The sequence below is a fragment of the Pagrus pagrus genome (genome assembly GCF_965226575.1).
Source record: "Pagrus pagrus genome assembly, chromosome: 14".
Taxonomy (NCBI): domain Eukaryota; kingdom Metazoa; phylum Chordata; class Actinopteri; order Spariformes; family Sparidae; genus Pagrus; species Pagrus pagrus.
Window position 1 is genome coordinate 25,335,550 of NC_140198.1, and position 23,435 is coordinate 25,358,984.

Sequence of the window (23,435 nt, forward strand, 5' to 3'; positions counted from 1 at the left end):
CGACATCTAGGACATCATGTAACATTGCTTACACATAGTGGAGAAGAAAAGCTCATAGTCAAGTTGGATCCTTTCAGCAACCCGTAGCTCACAGCTCACATGCACTAACATGCATGGCCCGGCTAGCAAAACAAAGACCAGAGAAGTTCAGAGTACATCATACACACAGTGGCAGTGTGACTTCATTCTCTGCTCAGGACGTCTTCACTTCACTATATCTTTACACAGAAAACAGTCGTTTGTTGCTGTAGTCATGTTTTAAATCTAATATTGAGAACCTTTAACACTGAGATACTATGTGGCTGTCATCGGATTCTGATTCAAACTATGTTCAACTCTGATTGGTGCACAGACTGAGATGACATCACCTTTTCCTAACTGAGCCTCATTAACTTCAAACCAGTGAGATAAGCACAAAGAAGAACAAGCATATCTGATGTGAAACGACCCAAACTGTTGACTTTGATGGAAATCATCATGTTCGTGTAGGACCCCATCGCTCATAGTAAGAAGCTGGTTGAGAAATATGTGTTCAGGCCAGTTAAGTCTGTGATAGAGATCTTTTTCTGCTCTTTTCAGATGTCGTTTTGTCCTTTAGTTCACATTTTAGATGGTTTAGTTTCTCTTCTTGTTTACTTGCTCTCTCAACAGCAAACTGGAGTGGACTGTTTATCTGATCAGAAATTATGGAATAATCAAGTGAAGAAGGAGGATCAAGGACATTTTTCTTCTCCAAGGCATAAAAATCAAAATAGATAAGAGTAATTCACCAAGAACATCAGGCAATAAAAACTGACTGACTCACAAACAACACAATGTGTCATCACATCTTGATAAGACACAACTACCTCAGACGTCAGCCTCACACCCACAGCCGAGCGGCTGCCTGGGACATTATTACTGACTGGCTGTACACTGAGGTGATAACTAAGGGCTGGGCTTCAATGAGCACACCTGAACTTTGCTCCCTGTGAGGGTTTCGCAGCCTCAGGTGGAGTCCTGCTGCTCACCTGCTGTTTCAGGAAATGAAGCTCTGATCTGTTCCACACAGCACAGCGGGAGCTCTCACACAGTAAGTTTATTTCACTGAAGATGCTCCTACCTCTGAAGATTATTTAGCTATGAAGGCAGGGATTTGATCCACTGAGACAATTTGAAAGAGTCATATGTTTTGGTATTAACTTTGGAAAAGTATGGAAAAGCTATAAAAGTATGGACGGTATTAAAACAGGAAGTAACGAAAGGAGAAGGCATAAAAGTAGAGAATGTAGACTTTCCTAATCCTTGTGATTCATTTAGTGTCAATTAAAGGGGCACGATGTAGTTTTGGAAAAAAAATCTGAAACTTAGAAAGGTAATATTTACAAAATTGATAATGTAATAACAGAAATATGTATTATTTCCACAACGGAATAAAGGAAAATAAGAGGATAATAAGGAAAATAAGCTAGAAAGATGGCAGGGTCCAGCAAATATAAACAAAGTAAAACAATATAAAAACAGAGTACAATTTGTGTATCCTGAAAACGAAAACAGTCTGATTATTTGGTTTGTTTAAGCAATGAAGATTTTTCTCTTTTGATTAAAATGTCTTCTCAAAAACTACATAGTGCACCTTTAATGATGGAGTGTTAAAAACCTCTACAGTCAGTCATTAACACTGTTCATGCCCCGTCAGAAATGTGGTGTTGTGTCATCTATTTGAGGATGAAAGGGGGGGCTGTGGCTCAGGGGTAGAGCCAGCGTCTTGTTATCGGAAGGTCACCGGTTTGATTCCCCTGGTCTGCATGTCGAAGTGTCCTTGGGCAAGATACTGAACCCCAAAACTGCTCCTGATGTGCTGGTCGGCACCTTGCATGGCAGCCACCGCCATCACTCTATGAATGTATGAATTACTATAAGTCGCTTTGGTCAACAGCATCTGCTAAATGCCCTAAATGTAAATGCAATGCACTCTCCAACTTTAATTTATTTTGACATTTAGTCTTGTACCTGCAAAATCATCATAAAGTCTAATATCAAATGCCTACCGACTGCTTTAATTCAAACCAAGATATACAGCATGTATACAAATATTGTTTTCACTTCACAGACCAAATGCATTGAACCTGTTCTGAACATTTTAGAGGACAATTCATTTGCTGCAAATTCCCACAGTTGTCTCTCTCTCATCTTTCAGGAGAACAACACTAGCATGACTGTTTCCTGGAAAGCATGGGCTGACCTCTTCTTCATCTGTTTATCGCTCTGTGCAACTGGAGGTCAGTATTCATTTTTCAAATAATCATTTTAAGTCTGAATAAGCATGCTGAACTGTAAGGACAGGAAACTGAACATCAGAGTAATATTTCTCTGGGTTGTTTCTGTGTGTTGTCAAATACTGAACTTTTGGCTTAAAGCAGGCTGTGCTGGTTAGCCTTTTTCCTATGTAGTGTTTATGAAAATTGAATGCATGTATTTAAAGGTGCACTATGTAGTTTGGAGAAAAAGTCAACCGCAGAAAGTTTATATTTACAATATTAATGAGGTAATAATACAAACTTAGTTGATATATTTCCTCAAGGGGAATAAGGTCACAAACACATTGTTTGACTCTCTTTTCTGCCCCCAAACTGCATACTGCACCTTTAATTTGTTGTTGAGACAAATTTTTAATTTGTTGATGAGTTGTTTCAGGGTCTTAAAGGTGAAGCCGACCATTCTGGACAAAGATAGTTGACTGCTGAGTCTGTCCCAACTGTTCCGGTGGTTTGGTCCGAGTACCAACCCAGAGCACGGAGATTTGGCGGCTCAACAATCAACGATCTTTCTCCAGAATGTATTACCTTTAATGATAACAGCTTTTAAAATACCTCTGAGGAAATGGTGTGATAGACTGGATTAAGCTTTAATAAGCCTCACGGGGGAAATTAAATTGCTGAAATCTCTTGTATCCATGACTGATGTGAAAGAATCAACTGAACCAATAAATGAAATCCAAGTGTGATTTCAGCAACATCGGCTACTTTTAAAGCATTTTGTCAGCCCCACTTATTTTTCAACTTATACTAATGTGAATGATTTTATATGACTCATCAAATCAGCTGTGACTGTGACCTCAGGGTAGAGTAATACTTTCTGAAAAGCCCAGCAGGTCAGACAGGTTTTCTTTTAATGGTGATTAATCATTACCAGGGTGTGCGTTGAAGAAAAAAAGCTGAACTTATCCAAACTGTCGCACATCTAATCAGTCATTCTAATCAAGATGTAAACAGTCTTGCCCATTTCAGACAATTAACTGTTTGAGAGACAGAGGAACACTTTTACCGTCTGCCCACTCCTCAAGAATGCAACAATGGCAGGATAACATCCAAGTAAATGTTCACGAACTCTGCCTCAACTTTAATGCTCGACCTGAAGGATCAGTCCAGATAAATGTTGTGTTTGAGTTTCAGTCTTGTCAAAAACCAACAAAACAAAACCAGTGTCCTTTGTGATGCGTATGTACCCTGAGCAAACTGGAACATGTCTCAAGCACTGATTTGAACAAAGAGCTTTATGTGCACATTTTTACTTTATTTTCTCACATCGCATTCCATTGCATGATTTCCCAATGCTGTTGCTTCACATTTGTAATGATGTAAAATGATCACACAAACATCTGAAGTAGCTAACTGAAATCTAACTTTGATGGCACTAAAAAGTATTTTCAATTACTTTCTTTAAGTAATTTTTTTAAGCAATTCAATCCAGTAATTGTATACATAATGCTTATTTAATGTACAACTGTCTGAATGTAAAATTCTCACCACAAATTCACTGACATTCAAGGAACAGTTCACCCAAAAATGAAAATTCGGACATCATCCACTCGCCCCCATAGTGATGTAAAGTCAGGTTAAGTTCCATAGTCCACAAAACATTTCTCGAGCTTCACACCAAAACAGTGTGGCAGCATTCTCCTAAACAACTGAAGCAAATGGGGACTTGTTAAAACCTTAACAAAATGCTAAAAAAAAACATAAAAAAACATAAAATGTCTCATCTGGTGTCACTCATTTCTCTGGAAACCATAACTGATTTGAAAAGACATTATTTACACCCTACTTTAGGATGAAATCTTCACTGTAACTGCTAAGGTAAAAGCGTTAGCTCGCATCCCGTCTGAAGTGGGTGCACAAGCTCGACTGCACTCCGAGGGTCTAAATAACGTCTTTTCGAATCAATTTGAGACAAAAAAAACCAAACACGTCCCTGTCTCCCTCGGTTGTTTAAGAGAATGTTGCAATGCTGTTTTGCTGTGAAGTCCCAGAAACTACAAACATTTCCCATCAGCATGAGGGTGAGTTGATGAAAATGTTCATTTTGTGAATTTATCCTTTAAAGTCCTTATATACTGTGACCAACAACGATCAACAATAGAATATCACACGATCAAACAACTATTCCACAACTAAATTAAAAACTACATGATCCATGTCCATTATTCCTTCTTTCAATTTTTTAATTATAGAAAATAAAAGGCACACTGATTATTATGAGTTAAAATTAAATAAATGTATTCATCTGTATGTTTTGTATATGTAATATATGTGTAACATTCAGCAGCTAATATTCATATCCCTGTGTATTTACATCTTGCTGTACTTCCTCAAATAGAACATGAGTAGGCACAATACATCAAACAAAAAGAGTAACAGCATATCGTACTCTCACAGATACCAGCCAACTACAACACCAGATTTTTTTTTTTGTCAAGATCCATGCATTGTTCCTTGAGAAATTGTGTAATGTGTTAAATCACCCTATCTGGCAACGTTAGAAGTTTTGTGGAAATCTGTTCAGTTTTATTTTTTGTAATTCTGATGGCAAACAAATCAACCAACCAACCAACCAACCAACAAACAGACATAACCTTATGAAACATAACCTCCTTGGCAGAGGTAATGACAGCTGCTCCAAATGCTCAGTAGAGTTTATTTAAACCAAATCAAATCCTTCTGTAGCTCCTCCACACATGGACAGTTGGCACATTGCAGCTGAGCATCCTCTTGAAATAAAGCGGTCCGTGTGGTAATAACAAAATCTCAGACTGTTTTCTCTATTTCTTCTTCAAAACGTTATAGCTCGTCTCTCATACCAGCCTGACATGTTGTCTCTTTTCTGTTTAGTGGTGTCACAAACGTTCAATCTGGAGCCGGTGAGTTCAACTGTGCTACAAGGTTCTAACGTGACATTCAACTCCATTGTTGAAGGAGATTGGCAGATCATGATCTGGTTTGTTGGAGAGATTCTGGTCCTCACTATCAATAACAAAGGTGACGCAACGGCATTCAAAAACTATTCTGCCGGGTTCTGCTCCGCTGGTGACAACAGATGTGTGGCGTTCACCATCCATAATGTCAGCCGCATGCAGAACGGGACCATCATATGCACCGTGCAGGGGCTGTTTGGATCAAAGACAGCAGATCTTTATGTACAAGGTAAGATGATAAACATCTATCAGGTTGTAATTATCATATGTTTTTAATGAATATGGACAGTTTGGTATTTGGAAAAGACACATGCTGCTTTGTAGCCGTCCTCTGACCTTTGACCTCAGTGTGGAGGGAAAAACCCAGAAGAGGAAGTTCACCTTGAGGGTTTAAGTTTTGCTGAGCGGTACAACATCCTTCTTATATAGCTCATCGTTAAAAATAAATTAATAAATCGTCTCACTGTTTCTTCATCCACACCATAAAAGGCTCACTGTCTGGTTGTGAGGGAGGTGTAATGACAAGTGTGTACTCTGGAGGGCAGCAGAGGGCATTCATCTGTCTTTTCAGCAGCCTCTGGTGACAACATCTAATGACATCTGATGAAAAACATGACCAAAAATGCTTTCAAGAAGGAATAAAACAGGGAAAAAATACTATTACTGTCACACCAAACACTGCGGATGACAGTATTTTAAATGTGCCATCCACTGCTGGTAGCATGATTCTAGCAGATAGCCAGTCGAGGGCTCATTATCTCTGCACATCAACAAAGGGAAGCTGTGTTACATGGAGAGACGTTGTTAATTTCTGTCAACTCACAGTGACTTTCATCGTTACTGAAACAAGATGTGGAAATATGCAGGAAACACTACTTTATGAGGGTCTTTATGTGTGGGTGTGTGGAAAAACAACCAGCTCGGAGTTTGACGACCTTTTGTTGAGGGAGAAAGAGTAAGTACTGTTGCTTCTACAAAGAGAGAAGTTGTTCTGCTGGAGAATGGGGCAACTGGAAGTGGAATTCATACAAATACAGAATAACGAAAGAACTTTTTGAATTTTTTCATCATGAGTATGTTTTTGTCTTAACTTGGTTCTGAGTTTTAGTTTAGTTATTCCCTGTTTTATGTTGAAAGACTCTCCTCATGTGTCATATTTTGCTTTACACTTCACTTCCTGTCTTTGCTGGGCGTCACACTTAAATCACATCCAGTAGTTCCTCATAGGATGCTGAGCATAGTTCAATGCATGTGTTCGGCCATAAACACACAGCTTGAAGTTTTGCAAGATCTTGTGATCTTGGGAATCCATCTTACCTCTCAAAGTATTTATTTAATATTAATTGTAATCATTGGACAAATTAAAACTTTGACCTGATGGTGGAGAAACCACAGATGTCAACATGCTGCTGGTATTCAAGGAAAAGTCTGACAATCATCAAAGTCATTAGGATTCCTCGTCAGGCAACATGTCTGCTCAAGATTTTGTGACAATCCATCCGCTAGCTGTTGAATGTTCTTCCCTGGATATGTGAAAAGTTTCACCAGCTGGTGGCACCATGTAAAAAGTCAGGGGATCACCAAAACGTGGAAATGTAGTGAAGCATCAGAGTATGAACATAGATGTGTTGTAGGATGCTGTAGTTAACATGTTGACATCATGTAACGTCATGAATATGCAAATGACTGTAGGGGTGCTTATTGTTTTGCAGACACTTGCTTATAAATGTAGAAGAAGTGGGGCATGTTTGACATCATAAATGGGGATGTGGGGCCGGAGAGAAAATCTCTGACATGAGTGTTTTGATCAGTGCGACTCCCCCTGAAACTAAACTGGGGAACATTTTGTTGTAATCGCCACAAGGAACACTTCCCCCTGTCAGCTCAACTCTGACCTCCATTCATCAGTAGCTTCGACCTCGCCCTCTGGATCAGACCTGAGGACATACCCAATAAATACTTGTCACTAATTGACTAGCCTCAAAACAAAGCCCTACACTGCAGTATAAAGTCAATCTGACAAAATGCTCTATACAACTAAACGTGACTGTAACCTGAAGTTAATCTCACAGTGAGCATCTGGGCTCCACTCTGTGGCTGTGAATGGATATTGATTCTTACAGTGTTGGATCTCTATCTCATGCTGCTGATTAGGACTTCCATGATTGCAGTCATGTTCTCCTTGGATGTAACAAAACCTACAGCCAAAGATAATAAATCCAGCTGATCGACCTGCCAGTTGAACGCATTGATTGCTCCTCCGTAAGGGGAAATGCATGTTTAAAGGGACAGTTTGTAAGATATGGCCAGAATTTTAGTTTGAAAGATTAAAAAAATGAAGTAACATTATCAACAGAGTGTAAAAGACAACAGTGTTGACGTTATCAAATGTACTGTGTTGTTGAGATGTCTACTGAATTTAGCATGCTAACCAGCAAGCCTGTCTCGTAATACCACTTGTTTCAGCTGGGAGTTGACACTCGTTAGTCTAATGAGTAAGCAACATAAACTCAAGGTCAAGAAAGAAATGTTTTGTACACCTAGATTCCTTATTATAAAGAAAAATGTGACCATATACCATCTAAATTCAAGTTTCTCTCTAACAAATTAAGATGAGCTTACCATGTGCTTCAAGATTTTTTTATTTTCAGCAACTGTCTATCATTTCCCAATGTTAGCATGGAGCACTGAGGCTAGGAACCAAATAAGTTAACGACCAATAAGCTGACGACCAGGTCCGAGTGTTAAAAACATGCCATATTCTTGACTTAACCTCTCCTGCGTCTCTGTCTCTCATTCACAGAGGTCGGTACGATCAGCATCATGGGTGGGAACATGACGGTGCAGCAGGACCAGCAGGTGGAGTTTCAGTGTGTGACATCTGCTTGGTACCCCACACCTATTGTCAGCTGGACTCGCAATGGTGAAGCTGTGAACAGCAGCCTGTACAACACCACCAGCATGACTGATGGAAGTTACTCCAACTCCACCAGTGTTCTGAATTTCCAGGCGGTCAGGAACACCACGGTGGAGTGTTTGGCGACTGTGTCGACTTTACCACAGCCACAATCCAGCTCTGTGTTCCTGGTGGTTGGTAAGAAGTTCACAACTTTTTCTCTTGATGTATCTGGCACAGCCTATTCCCAGCCTCTCTGCTCTGAGTAAACTGAGTATTGGACAAATGAAAATGTCGACCTGATGATGGTGCTAGATCAATAGATAAGGGACGATCAAAACTATTCATCTTGAGTGGAACATGAATCAGTGTTCCAGAAGTCACAGCAATTCATCAAACTATGGAGGGCTGCACGTGCCACAGAAATAGTGATAAAGTATTTAATTAATCAATGAAAAAATAAGTAATACATTTGTTTACAAATTAATTCATGTTTATTGATATTTAAATGTTCTTAATCACATATATCTCACCTACACACCAATATCAGGCCAAGCAAAAGCAAAAAAACACAGGGGCGTGTACTAATTTTGCGTCCAATAAACACTTTCAGAATACAATGTTGTAACTAATTATATAGAAAAGAAGAAGAAAAGAAAATAACTTTACAGCTTGTACAAAAACCCAACTCTTGAAGCTGGATCATGTTTAGGGAGAAACTATTTTTGGGTTTTCTTCTGATGTCTTGCTGCTAGCTGACAGCTAACTACTGCTAACCAGCAGCCGCCCAAAGGACACCTCTAAGGCTGTTTGTAGTCTCCATGTCCTGCATAATTGCAGAATAATCTGATAATATCAGACTTTAATTGAATAAAAAACCCATTTAACACACACTCTATAGAAATGACATTAACTGCATTAACACTGAGTGTACAGTTTCAGCCAGGATGTACACACATATATCATGGATAACATGGGAGCAAAAGAGTCCTGCAGCAAACTGCAGTCTAGGGAGGAAAGAGAAGGACAACTGTGATGCATATAAAAAATATGTTTTACGGTGTATTTGGACACAGCCTGGATGGGAGACATACTGTGTGTTAATGATAAGGGGTTATGGCGGATGAGAGAAAGCTTTGGATAAGCAGCTCCAGCGGTTTTTCTGCGACCGCAAGGTGCAAACCACAGTATGGCCCATGTGAGATATGTCAGACTGAATGTGTTTTTCTCTCTCATTAGCATCCTCTATTCAGGCTGTAATGATGGAGTAATGACCCTCCTCCGCACATTTACCATTCAAACAAATGTATTAGAGAAAAAAGAAATGTTACTGTATGTGCAACTCAGGCTTTCCAGTGCTTTTAGTGTACTCGCACTGTGTTTTTATAACTTTAAAGTCAATATTGTGCTTCTCCCCTCCACTGGGTTGTGTTTAGTATTTTTAATTTGACAGTTTCATTTTACATTAACGAGCTTTTAGGTCTTCAGACACCCACTCTTAATTGTGGCCCTTCCTCCTGCGACAGTGCCCATACCCCCCGACTGGACTGTGCTGATAGCTGTGGTCGTGTCCATTGGAGGTTTTGCTCTGCTGGTTTTGCTCATCATTGGAATCATCTACTGCTACAAACACAGGAAAGAGAAACGTACGTTCTCCATCATATCAGTCCAACACAACCTTCATACATGACCTCTAGAACAGATGACAAGGAGCAGAATTGTTGAGCTCAGTGATGTACAGTACTTTTGTAAACTGGTAGAGCCGGGGAACAGATTTTTGAGAGCAGCTTGAGTCACAGTTGCTGTTTAATAGTATTTTTTAAAGATGAATTTATAGTTATCCTTTTTTTTTACAAGTACAGAAATCAAACCACTGATATATCGTCCTTGGTTAATAGTTGTTAAACATTAATGCATTTTTCATCTTACAATTCCTCTTCAGAATCCAACTACCAAGATGAAATGAGGTAAGAAATGATAAACACAGATATATTTCATTACTTACTTACCTTATACCACTACAACAGCATGTACTTCCATATGTTTCTACACACAGTATACGTATACTGCTGCATGTTTTAAATATACTCTGTTATCGTCCCTGTTTGTAGCAGGAGAGTGAGGACACAGAGCGAGATAAGCGGTGCAGGACAGAGACAGGGTCAGGTGAACACAGGATATGTGCCGGAGGGTCAAACAAGTAAGACTGATAAAAACAACATCTTTCACAAATCAGCACCCTATCACCAGATACTACCGAGCTGTAACTAGCTATTATCTTGTCTCCGTTCACAGGTGTGGCTCCCAGTGATATCACTGACAGTGGCTTTTCCCAGGTAAATGGCTGCAGTATTCTTGTGGTAGGGTTTTGATGTTGGTCAATAGTAGACAATGATAAGCATGAGAAGATGTTAGCATGCGGTGGTGCATAGACTATTTCAAGTCGGGGGGGTCAAAATAAAGAGCCACCTCTGTGACACAGATGTTGTGTTTGGTGGACTCAACATTGATGTGAAGGAAACAAAGAGCAACGATCCATGGATGCAAAATAAGAACTGGATACAGCATCAGAGCCCTGTTCATCCTTATGAAAGTTGCTCAGTGGTGCATGAAGGCAAAAAAGTTTGTCTCCCAAGTAATAAATTACCTGGATTTTGCATCGCCTCCACATTGTGCATCCTATTGAGGGTGCAACTTCCAGTTTAGCCACCTGCTAACTTGAATGGGGACAACATTATTTAATCCTGCGGCTCTTTCTAGACTTTCTAAATGTTGCCAGACGGAATGGATCAAACTCTGATGGTGAAGCAATTCATTTTTTGAGGGTAGTGCCGCTGTGTCCACTGTTTTACTGCCACCTGACTTATATAGATCACTTTGCATGGCTCTTAGAAATGAAATAAAAACATTACCAGCCATGTGAATTTATTATCTTCCGTCTTAAAGATGCTAATCATCTTATGTGTCATTTATCAGGCATGGTACAATTCATTGCTTGATCACTTAGTTAATTTGTGTAATAAATGCGGTCCCTCTGAGACAAATGTATTATTTAAGTCCACAATTACAGCCTAGTAATTCCACAATAATTGCCTTTTCAGTGGAGCAGTGCAGTTAAATAGTTTATGAGTTATATAAACTTTGTTTTGAAATAGCAGGGAAGCCAAGAAAAATATGAGTCTAGATTAAGTAAATCTGTATCTATCATTAAGAAGCAAATTAAAAAATTATTTATGTCAAATCTGTTTTGCTTTTGATTTTCAGATGCCTGATGTTTTGAACGGCAGCCAGGCAGAAAATTATTCCGACACGGTGGATCTGGGCTTTAAGAAACACAGACATGTCACCATTGTGTAAGGGCCAAGAAGTGTGCTAATGTTTATGAGTGTGTGAGAAACATGCACGGCACCTTGAAGCCTCACTTTGGTTTCTGACGACTGGAAAAAATGTGCGAGGAAGAAGAAAAAGTAAATCTGCCAGAGAGTGATGTGCTGCAGTAACGTGGAGGCTGTTGGCAGAGGAGACGTACTGGCCATTTTGTTCACCGCCTGTTGTATAAAGCTGTGTCAGCAGAATATAAATTATAGGAAATATATTAAAAACACCATTAATTAGCTATAAAAAAACTGCATGTTATTTATGAATATGTGTTATAAAGGGCTACAGTAAAGATTTGCTGTATTTGCAGCAGCAGACCAAGAGGGAGCAAAAGTAACAACGTCTATACAGCAACCAACTCTTCTGGTTGTTCTCATATGGTAGATTAACAAGAGATAGACTATATTTTTGTTTAATGGCTGTGTTTATGTGTGCATATATTGTTATTGAAGCATATGTCATCCATATGTTATATGTATAAGGGTCATCTTAAACCTTGTTTGTTCTCCTACATCTGTAAATATCACAGAATTAAATCCTCCTCAGACTGTAGATGGCTGCTCTCTGATCCTATGACCTGATGAAATAATGAATTGAGCAATTAACCCTTTCAAATATAGAAACAGTTAATTTATACATTTTGCATGTATAAATTGTTAGCCTGTCATGAGAATAATTTTCTTTTGTAAATATATTCTATATATTCTAACTTTTACTTTTACAATCTTTTTCACACATTTATTTCACCCATAAAGTGTTGAAATGGAAATATACTGTATGTTTTTACTTGTCATCATGCTTTTTTTGTATTTTCTTCTTCTTCTTTATTTTCTGGAGATATTTTATGTAGTTATATTTAATGTAATTGCAATTAGCAACAACATAAGTTATATTTTTATGAGCCAGACATTTTTTTTTTTTGCCTGTTTTTCACCAATAAAGAGTTGTTGAATCATGTCAAATACCTTTCGATTTGATTCCTGGTATCAAAATTATGTGGAAAAAGTGGCTTCATCTGTCTTTGTATATTGTGCGGTTCAGGAATTATGAAAGTTTTTCCGGACATCAATTCAAGATGGCTTCCAAACGAACCCTATGGCAATTAGTTGACATCGGCAACCAGCAACTCCACACCATTAGAGTCCTAAAAACACAGGTTACCAAAGAATGTCATGCGGGCACATGGGAACCTATTTCTCCTGCTGGACTGGAGCGGATGATGGATGGAGCATTTGACAGTGAGAAGGACATTAAACTGAAATCTAATATATGGATTTCCACTGTGGAAAATCCTCTGCTCCCCTGACACTTTAAAACCTTTATGACCCACCTGAGATGTACCAGAGACTGAATGTTTCTATCAAATCAAGTGAGATGAATTGAGCCGTTCACACTTAGCTTCACACCAGGAAATAGTAATTTTCTCAAAGGTAATGTAGCTACTTTCATTAAACACTGTATGACCTACCTCCATTTTTTCAGATTTCCCCTTTTTAAACTGACTGAGACAGCGAGGAGGAACCAAACACACTGCTGAACTGATGGTGGCACTGAGGAACAAGTTTGCTGTTTTTCCAACCACATTTATAAAATCAGATCAAGAAGACAATATTAAGACATTTCCCTGAAGAATTTTAATTCTGATCAGAGGTGAGATGTATGAGAATCAAATCAGAATATTTCGAATACTTTTTTCGAATACTCTTTTTCCCCCCTCCAGTCTTTGTTTCATCTGAATAACTGGATTATTTTATTCTTCAGGAGTCTAAAATATTCAGATAACACTCGGAAATTGGTCTGGGAGTTCCCAGACCAATTGTGGAGTTGTGGAGCTGATAATGCAGGGTCACATAAAGACAATTCTTCAATTTAAGGAGTCACAAACCAAGAGGGTTGAGAATCACTGATGTAGCATATCCACCATGGATATGCATTCTTTCCTCTCTAATGTACTTCAGTGGGTCAGATCAGTCTGACCACTCAGCATGGTTGTGCTGCTGAGCTGGCTGAACTCAGATGACCTTTACTTGGCGAGGAAACAAACTAAAGCTGGACTTGTTGGCCAGGATGCATCAAAAGGAAGCAAACGCACCAGAGTTGAGCTTAAAGATCAGATAGAAGCTGGTGATTGCTTACTGCGGATCAATTAGGTGATAACATGATGTTCACTGTGCTGCAGCAGAGTTCAAGAGTCCCAGGTCTAATTAAAGGTTTAATTTAGTTTGTGATTGGTTTTAATGCGACAAGTCTGAGTAGACTTTGTGAATGAATGTGTCAGGTTAAACAAGTAGCAGCCTTGAGGCTCATGTTCGTCCAGTCAGCAGATTCATGAGTTCCCTGCAACCATGGACAAGTTCATGCACTGGAAAACTTCCCAAGGCTCACCATGAACTCAGGTTCCTGCTGAACTTTATGGCAGCCCTGAGAGGCAAGTGAGAAAATAAATTGTGATGGTCCATTTTTTAAGTCTGATGTAAATTTGTTTTCTCTCCTGTGTGTTTATGACTTCAGGAAACAGTCAAAATTTCCTTTTTTTTCATCTGTGAAAAAGGGTGAGAAAAAGGTTTTAGCATGTTAGATTTATCAGTATAATTGTTTGTGTTTGTTGTAATACTCATTTCAGCCACAAGAGGCTGACGTTCAGCACTACTACATCTTCTAAATAGGACTAAAAGTATCTATGTTGTATTTATGCAACATTGCTGTCTTGACGTTCTTTTGGCTTGTAACATATTTTTATCTGTGCTGTTGTTATCTGATCTGTACATCCTGCCTCATCACTTCCCTACTGGGCATGTGCAACTCAAAACAGAGATGAGGAGGCGAGATGGCTGACAGACTTTATCAGCATCATCAGCTCAGGAAAAAAACAGATTGTGTTTAAATCAAAAAATATTTTTTCAAAACAAGTTTGAACTCTCAGTGGATGCAGTCTGATGAGGTACAGTGTATGATGGGACATAATACAGTATACATTACATCTACATATACACTATATATGTGTTTTACATACTCTATCACATAGATATAGAAACATAGATATCTCATTGGCTAATACTCTAGGACAGACACGACACACCCCATAAGATAGTTAACCCTAACCAAGTAGTTTTGATGCCTAAACCAGAACAAACTGTGACTGTTTGAGGGGTACCATGTAGTAGACGTGTCCTGCAGCACTGTGTATCTGCAGTCAGCGTATTTGGCTATATATAACTTGTGTTTCTGCTGTGTGGCTGCTCCGTGCTGAGTAGGGAGTGTACAGTCAGAAACAATGGTGATGAAAAGGTCGTGTACAATAAACAGTGAACTGATAAATGCAACCCAGTCGCCACAGTAAATGTTGGTAATGCTTTTAGTTTCATATGCTGAAACTTTCTTGATGTTGCAACTTTTTATGTGTTTATGTTACATTTTCAGGTTAGGTTTCTGGCCTGGTTAGGTTTAGGCACAAAAGCCACTTTGTTAGGGTTAGAAAAAGTTAATGTCCTGGCTTAAAATACCTGACTTTGTTGCCACTAACACGACTGGAAAATGTCCTAATGTCTCGTGTTTTAGCTCTTGAATGTTGAAACATAGTCTCAAACCGTGATCTCTCACTTGGCAGCCTCTCGCCCAGCTGTCACACCACCACCACAATGCCCTCCCCCAGCTGACATGAAAGCCAGCTCAAATACACTGTATGTGATATGAAACGTATTGTAGAAATGTTGATGTGATATGTGTGATATGTATCCGCGGTTTGCAGAAACATACACTACCGTATATCCTGAAACGTGTCGTAGAGCTGAGGGGAAAACCTCTCTGTAGGTTTGTCAGTATGAGCGACCTCTTTCACATGCACATGCATCTGATCCATTGTCTTATACTGTAGCCTACTAACACAGCCACCTGCTGTGGCTGTGTTAGCAGTGGCAGAAAGTGGATATAGGAACAGCAGACTCATACAGTGAGCTGTTCTGCAGACATGTCGTACTGTCATTCAGTTTAGTGTCTCTGTGTTTGGACGAATGATGGGGAGAGTGCCGTGGCTGTGTGAGCCTGACATGCTGACAGAGTGTCTTCAAGGGGGGTGAGGCTCCACTCTTACAGCCTGCAGTAAGAACCCCTCACGTCTGGGAAACACAACACTAAATCCAATTACCTGCTGTGTTTATGTTTCCATATTGGAAATCACATTAGTGCCAGTAATGTTCGCTTCACTTTAGCTTCTTTGACAGCACATAGGATCCTCTCTTTTCTATCCTCCAAGAGACTAAAATTGTTTAATATTAGTTTAGTTGGCTGTTCAGGTTTTATGTGAAGTGAAGGCAGTCCAGCTAACAGCATTGTAACAAACAGCTCTCTCTTGGCTCTACTAAATATAGATACTTACTGAAGCACCAGGCTGGCAGTGGCTGAAAGAGTTAATGAATAGGACTAATAAAATTAATTAATAGAGCTGTGGTAATGACTATTGATAAGCCATATATAGTGTGCCTTGTCAAGTCATGCTGGCTTTCAGGGCCCTTCCCTAAGCAGTTTTACTATTACATAAGTAATGTCTAGCAAATTAATCTCCCAAAGCAGACTTCAATCTTCAAATTGGCTCTGTGCAGTAAGAGGGGATGGCACACATGCCTCCTGCTGGCATAAGCCACGGCCTGGCAGAACATAATGGAAAGTAAAGTGCTTTATGTGACCAGACAAGCTCAAATTGTGAAACATTGGCGCCTTCTGATTATTTTATCTAAGTAAAAGCAGCAAAAGCACCTTCAAAACCAGTGTCACAGCTTTACACCATTTCTTTGGCGAGACTTGTTCTTTTCTTCCTCCATGCACGTTAGATTATTCGTCTTTATTCAAAAATGTAAAGATATAATGTCTAAGAATTCACACAAGTTTACTTTTTTTATAGAGAGACCCCCTAGTGGCAGAAGTTACATATGTTTAACAAAGATTAAAATATTTTTACATTGAGAACTGATGAGGATTTTATTTTGTAGGATTTCTTTTCATAAATCGCACTGCTGCAATGATTTCTAGGAAATGCCAATGTGCAACACACATCAAGGTTGGTTGGTGGAAGTTGCTATGGTGATTTTTCTACTTTCTCAGGCTGCTCAAGGATTCGTCTCTGGGAGCATGAATTGCAGGGCTGCACTGGTGAAATGTTAGCAGTAGTAATACATGTACATAGCTCCAGCAGAAATGTAGTGTGGAGAATGTCTTTGTTATATAATCAGGATGCACTGCAGCACTGATCAAATAGGAATCTGACACATGTTTTGTTTGTTAGTGAAAAACCATCAGAAAGACTGTTGAATACCTTTCTTTCATTTATGTTTTTTCCAGGTGGAATGTAAAGCTGCTGCAAGGCTGTGCTGATTTATTATATTAGCAATGCAAATGGGACTGATTTAGACCGTACCTCGTACAGTATGATGCACTAATCACAACTGTCACAGAAATTGTTAAAAGACGCTTCTTCAGAGAAACAATACCAAAAATAGAAGGTCTTAAGGTAGCAGCTATTATCTATAAATGCCTCAGCAACATCATAAGAGGCTGGTGACTGTCAGACTGAGGCAGAGGGAGGCTTGCCATGCATTTAGTAATGGATAACCCTGAAATCTGCAAACAGAGAACATAGCTGAGTGCTCACTCCGTCAGATTGTCAATATGTCTTCATGAGATGGAGACAGAGTAGGTTTGGAGTTTAGAAAGAGTTTGCAGATTTGATCCCTGTAAAGCCAATACGCTCATCGACTGCGAAGCCCTGGGTGCGGTCCAAACTCACATTACATTCCAGCCGTCACAAAATAACAAACACATTTCCCATAAAACCGGCTGCAGATCAGATGAGTTTATATTGAAAATGTGTTTGTTTTTATCTGCTTTCAAGAAGGTTTGGGAGCACATTCATATGTCACTATATCTGCCACAGTTGTTTACATTCCTATCACAATACAGCAATTGACCCTTCCAAGGTCTCGTCCATGTACCTCGGCCAACTGTCTCATTCACTGTTGCATTGTCGCATGGTATTGCCCAACCCTACTTCAACCACATTTCCAATTCCCCAAGCCCATTTGATTTTATTATTCACCTCATGCCCTCTGACTTTCCTTCTTTCATTCCAGATCCTGACCCTCCCTTCTGCGCTGTAACCACCTCATTCCCATCAGCTGAGCTTCCCTGCCCATCTCCCCACCCTGCACTTCATTCCCTCAACTGCCCCTCATAGATATAATGACCCAGATCCATTGTGCTTCTGCCAGTTCATCAGTGTTGCTCTGTTGTTTCATGTGCTTGCTTTCAAGCCTGTTACATGCACCTTTAGACTACCAGTTTGCTGAAACACTGTCACCTCTACCTGCCTTCCTGCCTCATTGTTCTTTAACCTTATTTTTGTGAATACATCATTGATCCACAACAGCTCTGCCTTTATTGTCTGCATTCACACGCTCCTCTTCCTAAAGCCATGACACAATGTAGAGGTGATGTCGTAAGATGGAGGAGACACTTGCCAGTGGGAGGAGGTATAACCTTAAACTACGCATGGATCCGTCAGAACGATCAAGATTTACTGTGTCATTAACAAGAGATAACGATGCCACGGAGGAAAAACTATACCAGCGACCACCTTCTGGCTGCTCTGCTGTTTGTTAAATTGCCTACATTTTATGGTATTTGCTCATTCAGTTAAGCATAATATATTGAACTCTTAGGGCGAAGACTGTAGTCGCAATATTAAATGATTTAGGATTATTTGGGGAAATATGCTGTCTACACAAGTCAAAGTGTTTTGAGTAATTTTCTATAATGGAGTGTACTTCATAATAACCCTACTATCATACATACTTTACATACTTTATATACTGATGTGATATGATGCAAATCTGCAGTGCTGTTTCCATTGCCTCCTTGAGTGTATGACCATGTGGCCAGAGTTTCTGCAATTACAACAAATTTCAGAGGCATTCAATATTATGGGACCTCGGACTTCCTATTCATTCTATTCTATTCCTAGTCATATCCCCAGCTGCAAGCCCCCAGGTGCAGATGATATCTAAACAGGAAGCTGTTACACAGTTTCATCCAACAGAGAACATGAAGAGAAAATCTGAAATTCATCAACATCAGTGTTGGTTGCCTTGTATGCATGCATGATGCTGATGCATTCCACAAGTCCAGTCTGTTCATCAGAGGCTTGGGTCTTACATTGAGTGGTGAATTTCAGATCTAAGGAGATGCTGCAAATCAAGTGCAACTCTGGCTTCTTGCTCCATAACATAACCAGCTATAACGTCACCCTTGCATCAAAGCATCAGGTCATTGAGCGAGCCTTTGGTCTCTTGAAGAAAAGGTTCCCAGGATTGAGGTTGGGCATCGACATTGCAGACATGGATGAAATGAATGCGATAATCGTGTATGCCTGTGTCCTCTACAATATGGGAATCCGAGGAAACAAACCCCTACCTTGAAGATCAGGATCACGTTTGAGAAGGATGACACACGTGCTCATACAGGGCCAAGATCCGTTGATCCACAGTCTAGGCAGCATAAACGCCATCTTATCACAAATTCCTTTTAACCTGAAGGGTCACACCAAGCCAATGGTGAACCGTCAGCCAATGTTGGAGCCGTCTGTGAGCATCTGTGGCCCTCGTTGTTGCTGTGTGTCCTACACCAGTGCCACTAGTCGGCCCTTGCAGACAGCTCTTTGGCTAATTGTGCATGTAAAATCGTCAGTGAGTGAAATCACTGTGATTGGCTGTGAATCAGTGCACAAGAATATAAACAGGAAAAGAAGGGAAAGCCCCTTATATTGTAACCATGATTTCACCAATTAAGCATGTTTTTTCTCTATTTATTGCCTCTGCCTACTCCAGAGTGCCATTTGCAAATTTACATCAGACACGTTCTTGATTCGAAGTTGCTACATTAGCGAGAGTGGTGTCTAAAAACTTAATATCGGAATATCCCACATGACTTAATCTGAAAATGCTATTTATGACACAAAGCTTAATTCAGAATATTCAAACTGAATATGCTGTTTACATGACCTGAAACACTGTCACATTCAGAAGGATGATTGATTAGCGAATGATTAGCGTGCATGTAGACATGTCAGTGTGGCAGACAGAGTCTTCACAGCAACTCTATGATCTTGTTTGTTGTTGCCACTGTAATTGCATTAATGTATCAAAAATGAATGTGATATTAAATGCTGGTGTATGGCACTTTAATGAGACCTCACTTATTAAAATAAGACAACAGTGACTAATGTTCTTCAGTTCCCTATCTACAGGCTGGAGCCCTGACTCATTACAGTAGATCCCTGTCAGCCTCGCAGTGCCCCCTTGTTTACATCATTATTTTGTATTCTTATCCATCGCTGCTCTTTTAATGACCGCCTCGATCAATGAGCTGCAAATGAAAACGTGTCCGAGCAGTTTAAAGCAGTCCTTTGATTGCCTTTGATTCTTGCCAGCAGCAATAATGACTCTGTGCGCGCAGAATTGGATGTGTGTTTACCATAATTGTGTTCACAATGCAGCAAAAATAGATATCAGCCTGGTTCCAGACCTTGAATCACTGCCCACACCCAAGACTTTTTCAATTACGTGAAAACAGCAATTCAGTCTCATTATCAGGCCAACTACATACTATAGAGTGGATTACTAATCATGGTCATTTTACAAAACTGTTCAGCAAGATATATTTCTATGACCAACCCCATCTTCTGCTGCATTTAATCGTCCTTTAGAATGACCAATTACATCTGTGTAACAGTGGACACATCTTCTCTGACAATCAAGGATTGACTGTATCCATCCATTTCATGATGTGACCGAACAATGTCTGATCATCCAGCACAATAGATGCATTAAAGATATCCTATACTATTCAGATTTTTTTGATTGCATTTTGAAAAAACAAACCATTTAAAGCTGGCCCCTCTTTCCTGGCTCAGCTAAACCAAGAAAGCAGCTGGGGTCAAGTGAGCTACTGTGTAAATGTGACTTCATCCTATCTACTGATTGCCTTTCTGCCCTGTGTGTGTGTGTGTGTACACCCCGCCCTCGGTCAAACAAACAGAGGTCTACAGCTAATGACACAGAGAAGTGTAGAGAGATGAGACAGTAATGTAACCTGGTCACTACATTTTTAAGCCTTGCACTGGAAGCTACACACCTAATGCCCACAGGGTGACGCCCAGAAACATCCCAAACATAGCATAGTACTAAGACTGGGCTCAGACTACAGGACTTTTAAAAATCCTAAACGACTGTGAAATCGGGTTGCATCAAGCACATAAGGAGAATCCTCACATGCACCATGCAAACACTACAAGACTTGAAAGTAATGCCGCATCACACACTACAGGATATTATTAAGAGTATATATCGTGCCAGAGGGGAACAATGCAGCACCTCACATGATCTCTCTCACTTGATCTCAAATGTAAACAAACAGAGACAACTTGCAGTAGTAGGCCTAACGTTAATACTTTGCAGTGAGAAATAAAAAAGCAGTAGAAATGATTCTTCAATGAGAACATGAGGGGAGATTTAATTGTCGGTTTTATTAGCCGTCAACAGAAGTATGCTTGCTAACATTAGCCTCAAGGGCTAGGGTTGTTCACTGTTGCTGGGCAACATTGGCAGCTGCTCCAGGATATCTCTCTCATTGGCCGTTTTGAAAATACAATCGCAGTCGTCCAGATTTTGAATCCTAAATATCAAACACATTTGATATCACGTTTAATAACACAATATCAGCCAAACACATTTGATGTTTATCAAGTAGCCCCGATGAGTCTAGAGTAGTTTGGGAGGTTTCAGGCTGGATCTATAAACCCCTCACATTAGCAGATAATCTGGGCCAACCTTCAAGAGCAACCAATCGCTCTGACCAGATTGATCCTCCGATTGTTGGGAGGGGCGAAGCTCCTGTAGTCTGAGCCCAGCTTAAGAAAATAAGAAAATACAGGCAGAGGGCAGGCTCTCTGTGGATACAGACACTGCTTCACACTTCTTGTGGGTTAAAAGTAATGATTGAGAGGGATTATTTTTAAGGGGGTCTATACATTGTTTTTTTGCTTAGTTTTTTTCTGAAAATCCTGCATAATATTCCTTTAAAAAGACTTTAAGTCATTTTCATAATTGTAAATACAACACAGTACCACCACTCAAAAACCTTAAACCTGCAATAATGACTTTCTGTCCACTTATGGGCAGCAGAACATGTTAGCATGTTAACAGAACTTGAATGTTCATGTAGACGCTCTGTCTTCTTCTTCAGGAATTCAAAACTGGTACCAGAAATATTGTTTTAAACCGTCATAGTAATAACTTCTACATAATTCGCCTTTTGTGCAGACTCCAGTTTGTCTTATACACCTAATCTGAACTGCATATAATGCATTTAGGTTAACATGGCAAACTTGTTAGCACCTATCAAGCACACACAGAACAACGTTAGTATTTATCTGGCGTCGTGTTTCTGGCCTCCTGATAAATGAAAGTCCAATATTCAATCTTCTCATGACCCTGTTTTTGTCTCCACTTACTCCTAAGAGAAATATCGGAATCTTTCGTGGATATGAAGACATGAAATACAATCCAGGAAGTCCAGCTTTAAATAACAGATCTGTACATTTGAAGACTTAGCTGCTACATGCTCCACTATGTTCACCAGTTAGTTGGTAGGTAGTGAACAGTGGGTTTTAGAGATCTTTCACTGAAAACAGGTGACGCTATGAGAGTAGTGAAAGAAAACACCAGAAAAACCAAAACAATGAACTGAAAGATGCTAAAACGCTCCGCTGAGTTAAAGACAACTGCAGTCAGGTGATGTGTTTGTCATTTGATCCACTGTTATTCTAAAAATATGGATTGTAGCGGCTTTAGATATCTAGGCAACACACTTCTCAGTGATAAACTGGAACACAAAAAACACAGACTTCCTTTATCCCTCTGCAGTCAGACAGTGCAGTGATTGATGAAAACAACAACAGTATATTCCTCTATGGCATGCAGACATGAGCAGTATCAATATTTGCAGTTAAAGGCAGTAGAAACTCCAGAGTGAGTGTGGTCATATCCAGTAATCCTGGATCCTTTCTTCTCTTTGAAGCATTACACAAAAATACCCTGAGCAGCTTTAAATAGAATAATGTGTTTTGACAAGCCATAAGTTGAAAGATTTAAAACCAAAATAATATTACAGTTTTTTTTGTTGTTGTTGTTTTGTTTTTGCTGTGGGTATACTTTGAATGAATTTTCTGGCTGCCACCGCCCAGCTTCCTGCTGCAACACTAATTAGAGAATGAAATGAGGGTTGGCTGTATAACATGTATCATGTGAAAACTGATAAATGGGTGTAACTTATTTTTTCAATTCTACGATAATGATGTGAGCTCCTGACCAAACTTAAGTGCTGCTCAAGACTGAAGCTGTAACTCAAGTAGCTGATGGGATTCTGTGTCTGTGAGCAATCCAAATAAATCAATGCTCAGAGTGACGGGTGATCAATTAGACCCAAATGTGGATCCTGAGGGACACTGGCTCAGTTGGAGCTCTAAGCAGCAGAACACTCTGATTAAAATGTGACAGATTTAGAGTATGCCAAACACAGCTTGATTAATGATCAATGATAAATGATTAATGACTGTTCACAAACACATGCACATGTGTTGAAAGATATGGGGTTCTACGAAAAGCAAGATTTAGCTGTTCAACACAACACAGTGTTTGACACTTGTCAGGGATTAACAACCTGTTGGACCCTCTAGTACTAAATCCACCTGTCACCTTATGGGTCACACTAAAAACGCATTTCAACCAGATGGGCGTGGTTTTGCAGGACGTTGCACTGCACGCTTCTGCAAGGTCTGTGGCCGATTTCACATTGTTTTTCAATAATTGGTGTATTTGGCCT

The 23,435-nt window shown here is 39.7% G+C and overlaps 1 protein-coding gene across 1 annotated transcript; it reads left to right on the plus strand.

The window, feature by feature from the left end:
- Positions 1 to 5,248: 5,248 nt before the first annotated feature.
- Positions 5,249 to 11,624, plus strand: igsf5a (immunoglobulin superfamily, member 5a; the record flags this gene model as incomplete). Its single annotated transcript, XM_084373061.1, has 7 exons — positions 5,249 to 5,462; positions 8,037 to 8,327; positions 9,656 to 9,775; positions 10,072 to 10,096; positions 10,241 to 10,329; positions 10,425 to 10,465; positions 11,394 to 11,624. The coding sequence occupies 7 exons, from the start codon at positions 5,249 to 5,251 to the stop codon at positions 11,484 to 11,486; spliced, it is 873 nt and encodes a 290-aa protein (XP_084229187.1). The 3' UTR covers positions 11,487 to 11,624.
- Between the last annotated feature and the right edge of the window lie 11,811 nt (positions 11,625 to 23,435).